General features: G+C 44.2%; 1 protein-coding gene across 1 annotated transcript; it reads left to right on the forward strand.

The window, feature by feature from the left end:
- Positions 1-4,902: 4,902 nt before the first annotated feature.
- On the forward strand, positions 4,903-11,643 carry LOC121139885 (troponin T, skeletal muscle-like). The gene is made up of 3 exons (XM_040743915.1): positions 4,903-4,931; positions 7,798-7,866; positions 11,157-11,643. Exon 3 carries the CDS (start codon positions 11,175-11,177, stop codon positions 11,460-11,462), a length of 288 nt encoding a protein of 95 aa, XP_040599849.1. The 5' UTR covers positions 4,903-4,931; positions 7,798-7,866; positions 11,157-11,174; the 3' UTR covers positions 11,463-11,643.
- The last annotated feature ends 349 nt before the right edge of the window (positions 11,644-11,992 follow it).

The raw sequence follows: 11,992 nt of genomic DNA on the forward strand, positions 1-11,992 counted from the left end.
TCCTTTTTCTTAGAGAGACTTCTCCTGAGACTTCTCCTGAGACTTCTCCTGAGAGCTCTCCTAAGCGGACTGGGGTCTCCTCCTAAGCTGACTTGGGAAACATAAAGTTTTCTTAAAGGGGTGGGGGGGGGAGTGGGACCTGGGAAGAAGAGAGGGGGTGAAGAGGAAGAGAGTTGGTCATGGGGGAACAGGAAGTTGAGGGGGTGGGGGTAGAATAGGGGGAAGAGGGAATCATAGGATCGAAGACAGATCAGGCACCAGAGTGACCTCTAGTGATCTAAAGGTATAACATCAATTGGCAAGCTAAGCAATAGTGGAGGGACCACCTCGAATGCCCATCCCTGATAATGAACTTGATGTCTATAACCATCCGGGAGCCTTCATCCTGTGACTGATGGAAGCAGAGGCAAACACACAGCTAAGCACTGAACTGAACCCAAGGAACCCAGTGACAGAGAGAGAGGAATGATGAGCAAATTGGCAAAGAATGGGCTGGCAAAACCAGCAGAGACAGCTGATCTGAACAGGGGAGTGCTCTTGGACCCCAGACCGACAGTGGGGAGGCCAGAATGGGACTGATCTGGACCCCCCAAATGTGAGTGTCAGTGAGAAGGCCTGGACAACCTATGGGGCCCTGAGCTGTGGATCAGTGTCTATCCCTGGTATACAATCTGTCTTCGTGTGCCTATAGCACAAAGAGAGATGCTCTCTCAGCCTGGACTCTTAGGGGAGTACCTTGACCCTACCAAGAGTAAAATGATAGACTCTAGACATCCCCTATGTGGAAGGATTTGGCAATAGGGTGGAAGGGAGGGTGGAAGGGGAGTGCAGGAGGAGGGGAGGGAGAGGGAACTGGGATTGACATGTAAAACAAGCTATTTAAAATTAATATAAAAAATACACAAAAAATACTAGCAAACCGGATTCAAGAACATTCAGAAAAATCATCCACCATGATCAAATAGCCTTCATCCCAGGAATGCAGGGATGGTTCAACATTAAAAAAATCTATTAATGTAATCCACCATATAAGCAAACAGTGAAAGAAAAACCACATGATCATCTCACTAGATGCTGAAAAAGCCTTTGACAAAATCCAGCACCCGTTCATGATAAAGGTCCTAGAGAGATCAGGGATAACAGGAATGTACCTGGATATAATAAAAGCAATATACAGTAAACCAACAGCTAACATCAAACTAAATGGAGAGAAACTCAAAGGAATTCCTCTAAAATCAGGAACAAGAATAGGCTATCACTCTCTCCATATCTCTTCAATATTGTACTTGAAATTCTAGCTACAGCAATAAGACAACAAAAGTAGATCAAGGGGAAACAAATAGGAAAAGAAGAAGTCAAGCTTTCACTATTTGCAGATGATATGATAGTTTATATCAGTGACCCAAAAAAATCCGAAAGGGAACTCCTAGAGCTGATAAACACCTTCAGCAAAGTGGCAGGATACAAGGTAAACTCAAAAAAATCAGTGGCCCTATTATATACAGACGATGAAGTGACTGAGAAAGAAATCAGAGAAACCTCACACTTTACAATAGCCATAACCAGCATCAAATATCTGGAGATAATGTTAACCAAGGAAGAGAAAGACCTGTATATCAAAACTTTGAGTCTTTAAAGACAGAAATAAAAGAGGATACCAGAAAATGGAAAGATCTCCCATGCTCTTGGATTGGTAGGATCAACATAATAAAAACGGCAATCTTGCCAAATGCAGTCTGCAGATTCAATGCAATCCCTATCAAAATTTTGGCATAATTCTTCACAGACCTGGAAAGAACATTAATCAACTTTATATGGAAAAACAAAAGGCCCAGGATAACCAAAACAACACTATACAATAAAGGAAATTCAGGAGGCATCATCATACCTGACTTCAAGCTCTATTATATAGCTATAGTGCTGAAAACAGCTTGGTATTGTCACAAAAATAGGCAAGTTGACCAATGGAACCGAATTGAAAACCCTGATTTTAACCCACACACCTATGAACACTTGATTTTTGACAAAGAAGCTAAAACTATACAGTGGAAAAAAGAAAGCATCTTCAACAAATGGCGCTGGAATAACTGGGTACTGGTATGCAGAAGACTGCAGATAGATCCATGTTTATCACCGTGTACAAAATTTAAGTCCAAATGGATCAAAGATCTCTACATAAATCCAGCCATACTGAAACTTATGGAAGAGAAAATGGGAGATACTCTTCAACGAGTTGGTACAGGAGACCACGTCCTGAACATAACACCAGTGGCACAGACACTGAGATTGACAATTAACAAATGGGACCTCATGAAACTAAAAAGCTTCTGTAAGGCAAAGGACACAGTCAACAAGACAAAAAGGCAGTCCGCAGATTGGGAAAAGATATTCACTAACCCCACATCTGACAGAGGGCTAATCTCCAAAATATACAAAGAACTCAAGAAGCAAGTCTCCAAAACACCAAAGGATCCAATTAAAAGGTGGGGTACAGAACTAAACACAGAATTCCCAATAGAAGAGGCTAAAGTGACCAAAGATACTTAAGAAAGTTTCAACATCCTTAGCCATCAGGGAAATGCAAATCAAAACAACTCTGAGATACAATCTCACTCCTGTCAGAATGGCTAAAATCAAAAACACCGAAGACAATTTATGCTGCAGAGGATGTGGAGAGAGGGGAACACTCCTCCACTGCTGGTGGGAGTGCCAACTCGTACAGCCACTTTGGAAATCAGTATGGAGATTCCTCAGGAAAATGGGAAGCAATCTACCACAGGACCCAGCAATTCCACTCTTAGGCATATATCCAAAAGAGGCAAATTCATATAACAAGAGCATCTGCTCCACTGTGTTCATAGCAGCATTATTTGTAATATCCAGAACCTGGAAGCAACCTAGATGCCCCTCAACTGAACAGTAGATAGAGGAAATGTGGTACATTTACACAATGGAATATTACTCAGCAGAAAAAAAAATGGAATCTTGAAATTCGCAGGTAAATGGATACCACTGGAAGAAACCATCCTGAGTGAGATAACCCAGTAACAAAAAGACAAACATGGTATGTACTCATATATGGATTTTAGACATGGATCAGGAGAGTGCCAGTCTGCATTTCCAATGACAGAGAGTCTGGGAAACAGAAAAGAACATAAAAGATATGCATGGTACTCAAGAGAAGAGAAATGAGGCAAGATCCTCTGAACAGATGGGGAACACAGCCAGGGATGGGGGGAGGGGGAGGTGGGAAATAGAGAGGGGAAGAGGAAGAGAGAGTAGGTCATGGGGTCATCGGGGAACAGGAAGGTTGACTGGGGGTGTAGGATAGGCAGAAGAGGGAATCATAGGTTAGAAGACAGATCAGGCACCATTGGGACCTCTACTGATCTAAAGGGATGAGACCAATTGGCAAGTTAAGCAACAGTGTAGAGACCACCTCGAATTCCTATTCCTGGTAGCGAACTTGATGTCTATAACCATCCTGGAGCCTTCATCCAGTGACTGATGGAAGCAGAGGCAAACACCCACAGTTAAACACTGAACTGAACCCAAGGAACCCAGTGACAGAGAGAGAGGAGCGATGAGCAAATTGGCAAAGAATGGGCTGGCAAAACCAGCAGAGACAGCTGATCCAAACAGGGGAGAGCTCATGGACCCCAGACTGACAGCTGGGAGGCCAGCATGGGACAGATCCAAACCCCCTGATTGTGACAGTCAGTGAGGAGGGCTGGGCATCCTATGGGGTCCTGAGCAGTGGATCAGTGTTTATCCCTCGAATACTAACAGACATCACGTGTCCATAACAAAAAGAGGGATGCTCTCTCAGCCTAGACTCTTAGGGGAGTGCCTGGACCCTACCCTGAGTGAAATGACAGACTCTAAATATCCCCTATGTGGAAGGAATTGGCAATAGGGTGGGGGGATGGGGGGATGGGGAGGGAGTACGGGAGGAGGGGAGGGAGAGGTAACTGGGATTGACATGTAAAACAAGCTATTTAAAATTAAAATAATAAAAAATATATAAAAAATCAGCTGGGAACTGATATATGCCAAGGAAGGAAAAGTCTATGTTTCTCAATGCAGTGTTACTGGGTTTATCAAGCATACTCCAAGGCAGTCTTTGGTCCAGAAATCCACCAGGTGATTCAGAGGGCTGTGGCTTCACCTAAGCAGAAGGCATGGCCCTAGACCTGAACAATCATCTAGGTATGCATGCTCAAGTCCTTCTCACAACCAAGAGGCGGGGCTAGAGCCTGACCTCTGCCATTTTTCTGACCGGAACCTCTGGCAGTGATTACAGCTTGCTGTTTTTCTTCAGCTCCATCTCCTTCTTTAGGCAAGTGTGTGGGTGTGTGTGTGGGTGTGGGGTGTGGGGACTGGATCCTAGTTTGGGTGGCAGGGCTGGTGACTTTGAACTGACAAGGGGTGTGGCACAGTGGAGGGAAGAGAGATTTTTCTTGCACCACAGGAATAGAGGAGAGGCATCCCACTGGCCCAGGGAGGGGGCGTGGAGCTGGCATTGTGTGGCTCCAGCGATATTTGCCATTGCAGAAGTGGTTAGGTTCCACAGGGCAAGTGTGAGGGTCTGGATGCTTCCTGTGCATGGAGTTAGACGTCAGTTAGCAAGTGAGAAATTCCGGATGTTCCGCATTGTGGAGTACTGAGATGGAACTGTGCCTGATGGAAAATTCAGCCCCTGAAAACAGCTGGCACAAAGCGTTCAGGGCTGCCCAGGAGGATAAGCCAGGGCGTGGCCCGTGACTGGTGCAGCCCGTCCTGCTTTCCCAGGCCATTGTGTCGTTATAATGAAGTGAGGTAGTGAGGAATCTTGTGACGGGGCGCTTGGTCAGTCACCGAGTGACTTCCGGCTTATTCAGTACTGACTGGAGGTCTGCAGGAACGGTGTTGGTGCCTCCTGTTGGATCTGGGTGAGGAGACAGAGCCTTCCATGTAGCCCCACAGCAAGGGGGCGCAAGAGTGTGAGATGCCCAGACTTACCCTGGGTGTGTAGGGTGGTGGGGCAGGGCAGAGGTGACTGGAGCAGTCTCCTAGTGGCCTCCCTTTGCCATTTTTTGAGTCCTAGGACAGTGAATCCTTCTGTGAGTGAGTTAGCTGTTGGGAAGCCACAAAGCTTCATGAATTTCTGGATGTCTTTGCTTCTGCAATACTGAGCAGAGGACAAATAGGAAGTGGGAGGGGAATTTTCCTCCATAGAAACGGCAGGGAACATTAGAGTCAGAGCTGCCCAGGCAGTTATCTCAGTGAAGGGGTAGCGACTTCGAGACTTGTGTGGCTGTCTAGGGTCATATTGGCAGTAAGAATATGCTGAAACTTTCTGTGAGTGGGGTAGGAGGGCAGTCAGCTAGTGACAAGTTCTGGAACTCCTGACCTTTCAGTACTATTGGGGGAGAGGGAAGAGGTACAAGGGAATAGTGGGGGATGAGGAGGATCCTTTCAGTCCTCCCTTGTAACCTAGAGCTAGAGTCCCTGCTGTACAGGTTCAGGGCATGGCCCGTGACTGGTGCAGCCCGTCCTGCTTTCTCAGGCCATTGCGTCGCTATAATGAAGTGATGTAGTGAGGAATCTTGTGACCGGGCGCTTGGTCAGTCACCGAGTGACTTCTGGCTTATTCAGTACTGACTGGAGGTCTGCAGGAACGGTGTTGGTGCCTCCTGTTGGATCTGGGTGAGGAGACAGAGCCTTCCATGTAGCCCCACAGCAAGGGGGCGCAAGAGTGTGAGATGCCCAGACTTACCCTGGGTGTGTAGGGTGGTGGGGCGGGGCAGAGGTGACTGGAGCAGTCTCCTAGTGGCCTCCCTTTGCCATTTTTTGAGTCCTAGGACATTGAATCCTTCTGTGAGTGAGTTGGCTGTTTGGTGGCCACAAAGGTTCATGAATTTCTGGACTTCTTCGTTTCTGCAATACTGAGCAGAGGACAAATAGGAAGTGGGAGGGGAATTTTCCTCCATAGAAACTGCAGGGAGCATTAGAGTCAGAGCTGCCCACGCAGTTATCTCAGTGAAGGGTTAGCGACTGCGCGATTTGTGTGGCTGTCTAGGGTCATTGTGGCAGTAAAAATATGCTGAAGCTTTCTATGAGTGTGGTAGATGGCAGTCAGCTAGTGACCTGTTCTGGAACTCCTGCCCTTTCAGTACTACTGGAGGAGAGGGAAGAGGCACAAGGGAATAGTGGGGGATGAGGAGGAGCCTTTCAGTCCTCCCTTGTAGCCTAGAGCTAGAGTCCCTGCTGCACAGGTTCAGGGCATGGCCCGGGACTGGTGCAGACTTTCCTCGTTTCCCAGTGCCATTGTGTGGCTATAATGAAGTCAGGTAGTGAGTGTTGTTAAAATGTCTAGGTTCCCGGGCAGGGGACCGATGTTGTTAAGATGTTTAAGTTTATCCAATATGGAGACACAAACTGTGACTCAACGATCCCAAGTGGAGTTTATTGGTGGACAGTGAGGGAAAGGGGTGTGAGAGGTAACCAACCTGTGCAGAGCAGAGAGAGAGATAAGATATGAGAGAGAGAGAGATGAGAGAAAGAGAGGAGATGAGATGTTGAGTAAGATGAGAGTAAAAGTGTAAGAGAGCATAAGCAGGCAGGGGTCAGTCCTTTAAAGGGGCCTTTTGCACCTGCATGGTTCTCAAACAACTCTGGGCTGGCCAGAGTGCTGCCTGAGTGCATCTTGCCAGGTAACAGGGCAGGCCAGCGTAATGTCTGAACATTTCATTCCCACCTTTATTTATGATTAAAAAGAGATGGGGGTGTTAGACATGGCAGTTCTGGATCAAGGACATTGAGTTCTTAAGACTGCTTACTGCTGACCTGGGGGTGTCGATCATCTTTGGGGGAAGCTGAGAGACTTGGGGTGTTGCCATGCTGGTTTCTTTGTTCTATTGTAGTCCAGGCTTTGCAAACCTAGACATTTTAACAACAGTGAGGAGTCTTGTGACAGGGTGAGGTCAGTCACCAAGTGACTTCTGGCATAAGCAGTACTGACTGAAGGTCTGCAGGTATGGTATTGGTGCCTCCTGTTGTATCTGGGTGAGGAGACAGAGACTTACATGTAGCCCCACAGCTGCGTGTTTGTGTGTGTGTGTGTGTGTGTGTGTGTGTGTGTGTGTGTGTGTGTGTGTGTGTGAGTTTCCAGGGTGTGTGTGTGTAACTCTGTTTTCTTGTATTGCCTGCCCCGTGTCATTTTGGGAGTCTGAGAATGGTGAATCATTTTGTGACTGGGTTTGGAAGGCCAGCCAGCAGGAAAGAATTTCTTGATTTGATCATGTAGAATACTGATCAAAGAAGAGGGAAGAGTGAGGGGAATCCTGACTAAGCAGAATTAGTCTTCCAATCTGCAATAGAAATGGGGCACTAGAGTCTGGGCTTCCCAGGCAGCTACCCAAGTCACAGGTCCAATTTTGTGATAACCTGTAGTGGGTGTTTTTCTCAAATTTAGAGACAATCTTATTTTACATATAAAAGGTCCCATCCCCTCAGGCTCCCAGCTCCCATCTTCCCATGCTTCCCAGGGACCCCTCCAACCCACCCCCTACTCACTCACCAAGGAGAGTGAGGCTCTCCACCTGGGTCATCACAGTCAGTCACATCATTTGATGAGGTTTTCTTAGGTTCAGGTGGAGGATAACTGAGGGAAATCTCACAGTCTTAGGATATTAAAGGAAGTGGGTTGTGTAGGAGGAGAGTCATGGATGTTGAGATTCTGGGAAGAGAAAGAAATGATGCTAAGTGATAACTGTGAACTTCCTCACTGAGATCTACTCTAATCTCTTCCGGCAGTCACTTGTAGCAAGCCCACCCAGCAAGCCCTGTGCAGTTCCTTGGATTCCATCCTGTGGTGTGAAGGAAGTAAGGATATTTATTTTTTTATTTGTTTCCTTTGAGAGGGGATTCTGACCAACCTTGATCATATACCTTCTGAAAGATTTATTCTCTGGAGTTTGCAGGTAATTTGCCATTTCCACATCTGAGTTACTCAGGGAGGTGAAACTTTATTCTCATTTAAAACATAAATATATTTACATCAATTTTCCTTACTTTTTCTCCCTCTAATGTCAAATGTGCAAACCCACAGTTCTGTCTCCAATTCATGGTCCCTGAGCTCCATTTCTTTACTTATTGTATCATATATATTCCTAAATATATAATACAGTCTTCTTAGTCCATCTTGTATACTAATGATTTAATAACTAATCACTTTGGTAATGAACAAACACACACACACACACATTTTGTTTCAATTTCCTACCTTTTACTGCTAGAGTTATGGGGATGGAGAGGTGAGTCAGTGGTCAAAGATATTTGTTCCTATTGCAAGAAGACCCAGGCTTAATTCACACCAAACATAAGACAGCACACAACTGTCTTAGGGGATTGTGTCTTCTGACCCCCATGGTTCTCCCATCTCGTATGTAGTAAACAAACATACATGCAGGCAAAACATTCATGCAATAAAATAAATGAAATTTTAAAAAACACAAGTCAATAAAATAAGTAGAGTTAGAGTAGCAATGAACACCACTGAGCAAGTATCTAAGGAGTACAATGTCAATCTTTTGGGCATATGTCAAAGCGTGGCATGTTTGGATCACATGTTAGGTTTTTGTTTGTTTGTTTGTTTTATGTTTTTGAGAATTCTCCACACCTAGTTTAGAAGTGACTATACTAGTTTGCAGTCCCACCAACAGTAATTGAAGGTTCCCTTTCCCCAACAACTTCTCTAAAGGCAATTGCTGTCAATTGATTTGTTTTATCTTAGCCATTCTGACTGGATTCAAATAAAATATTAGTATCAACAACTGCCTTTAGTGGAATAAAGTCATAGAGAGAGTAGACCCCAGATCTATTCAGTCCCTTCTGACAATCATGAAGAGAGGCTGTTGTTCTGAGAGTCAGCCAACTGAAAAGGAGCAATGGCAGGTCAGTGTGGCTCTCCCTGTGGTTAAATAAAGGACTCCTGGAGAGGTGAACTGAGGACATTCACTCCAACTTTACTCCTTGCATTAGAAAAATAGGATCATACAGATTGTGGCTGCATCATGTTTTTATCCCAATGAAGACAAAGTCTAGGATGGAAAGATGGAATGAGAAGCCATTACTTCAGTAAGTTATCCCAGAATCTAACAGGCTGGTGTATCTCAAGATGCTGAGGACTCAGATAATCATACCAGACTATGAGAAGACATAGCAATCCTAAAGATGAATGTACTGTGATAGGTCTAATTTTTTGCACAGTATACATGACTTTGGTAAGGGAATCACTATATTTGATACATTGTACTATTTTCTGAAGTATCCTGAGAGGTAGAAGAACACATTTATTACCACATGTGACATGAGCAGAGGAAGAATTTCTAGGATCTGTCAAGATCTACAGTAACGTTAAGTCACCAAGAAAAGACTCCTCCACTGTAAGGTCAAGTCACCAAGAAAAGACTCCAACCCATACAAGATGAGTCTCACACAAAGTACACCTGTCCCTCATGTCAGTTCTTAGATGATATGAACAAAAATTTTCAGATGTAATGCTTTCATATCTGCTCCAGAAATGATGTCTTATATTCAATTGACAATGAAAGGTGGGGGAAAAGCCAAGTATAAAAATAAATATCATGATAGATATTTAAGGGCAGTCCTCCAGCTCACAGGAAACATCCCTTTCTAAGGAGTCAGTGTTATTTTTCCTTAGAGACTCTTGAAATTGTGACAACAATTCAATAGAGAAGATACCTGCATGTAAAGGACCTAGGTGAATACTAAAATAACTCAAGTAATGGACCTAAAGACTCCAGAACTCTTCTGTTCTCAGCCATTGAAGGACCTAGTAAAATGAGACAAGTTGTGGTATACTATCACTTTCTTTAACAGTGAAGATATCACTTAGAAAGTCGAGATTGTGTCTTATTAGACATCACATCAACATTCTATGGTTCAGAGTAAAGATGAACAGTGTGAGGGAAAACTCAGGGAAAGCACACTGTAGACCAGACAGGATCTACCCTCTGCTGCCTGCCTTGGAAAGGACAGGCAGTACTGGTCAGACATTCCAACTCCTCATTGTTATGTGTGTTCTGAGGGTAGTGAATATTTGATACTGAGGTGGGGACAGTATCTCTAGCAGCAGAGAGAAGAGTCCCAGGTTCTAACAGGATCTAAGAAAAACCCTGGGCAGAGGGCATAATTCCCCTTTCTGGAAATGAAGGTGTCTCCTTCTCTACCTTGCCTTGCTGTCAGCTCTTAAAGACCATGGGAGTCACAGTGAGGTATTCACCCTCACTTCCTTTTTAATGTCACAAAACAAGTGAAGTCTTATTATGAGGAGACATGTCCAAATGCAGCAGAAGGGGAAGTGTTAGGTCTGAGGACACCATAAGGAATAAATCCACCTCTGACTTAGAAAAGTCAGATTCTCGACAATATGTAGCCAGTCCTGACTGTTTCCCAGATAGACCCTGACGGGTTTGTTTAGAGATGGTATTCCACGCACTCTACCTTTTTATTTCACTACCTCACAAATACGAATTTTTATTTTCTAATGCATGCCTTGGTCAAATACAGTCCTTATTCTGTTTTCTTCCCCTTTCCCCATTCACCACCTTCTCATCCACATGTGGTCTTTTTCAACGGAGTATGCTTAGTGCTGCTTGCATGTGCCTAGGTTTGGGATCATCTGCTGGTGTTGGGAATATTTCAGGAACAGCAATCCTGAATAAAACAGACCCTCCTTGCCCTCACAGCCATCAATCTCCCATAGCTCCTCAGACAGAGAACTCTAGAACCCCCTCCTCCATACGTGGTAGCATTTGTACTGGCTTGATTTATGTGCACAATTTTCACACGAAGTCCCAGGCACTTTGATTTCTATTGTAAACCTGCTTCGTTTTATCTGGAAAAGACTGTTTCACTGCAGGTATGCTCTACCTCAAACTCTTAGTAACATTCCATACCATAGAGTTGGGAAAAGCTTTAGGTCTCCCTATAAATATGAGTACTGCTTTGTATCTAATTTACCCCAGAGAAATTCTGCAAGGTGGCTTTCGTCCAAATATTCAGATGTAAACTTTTCAGCTCAGGCCATTTACTCCACTTCTCCATTCCCTAGGCATTTAGGATCGCTTCACCCATATTTCTTCCTACAGCCTCCAGTAAGGGTCATCATGCTTGACTACGGAAGTTGTCCATGTCTCGACATTGAAGACATTCTGGAGCCCCATACATCATGGGACACCCTGATTTTACTGATTCCGGTGGATGACATGGAAGAGGGTGTGCATGGAATTCTAGAAATATATGAAGAAACGGAAGGTGAAAATGGAGAGGAGGAGTTGGTGCTCGTGGAAACTGTGGAGGAAAGGGAGGAAGAAAGGGAAGAAGAAAGGGAGGAAGAAAGGGAGGAGGAAAGGGAGGAAGAAGAAGATATCAATGTCACTGAGAATGAGGAATAAAACTGAGAAATAAAAGAGAGAGAGGGAAAGGAGAAGAAAAAGAAGAAAGGGAAGAGTATCAAAGGGAGGAAGACATGCCTTCCATTTATATTACTTCCTCTTTCTCCTCGTCCTCCTTTCTTGTCCTTGTCCTCCTCCTCCCTCTCTCAACTGAAACAGAACATGCTGACTGTGTGTTTCATTCACTGATTTCTTGGGGTAGATAAACATTAATCCCTGAAATAGGAGGTTTATTAGTTTTAGAGTCTGGGAGGTAAGTTGGTCATGCCTTTGTTTTCCTTTATATTTCTCCAAAAATGTAGGAAAACTATACTATCTTTTAGGATTCCTTTAATTCGTACAGTGCATTATCTCACATCAAATGCTGTGTACCTTTATTTGTTAAGCTCATGCAAGAAAACAGGAACGTGTTAATAAATATTATTAAATTTTGCTTTCTGACTCATTTATTCACAAATATGAGTTGAGTGTTTTCACTCTGAAAAAATATTGTGAATCTAGGGTACATAGAAATGTACACCAATTCCCTG

This window comes from Mesocricetus auratus, unplaced genomic scaffold (genome assembly GCF_017639785.1).
Source record: "Mesocricetus auratus isolate SY011 unplaced genomic scaffold, BCM_Maur_2.0 Super-Scaffold_100003, whole genome shotgun sequence".
NCBI classification, from domain to species: Eukaryota; Metazoa; Chordata; class Mammalia; order Rodentia; family Cricetidae; genus Mesocricetus; species Mesocricetus auratus.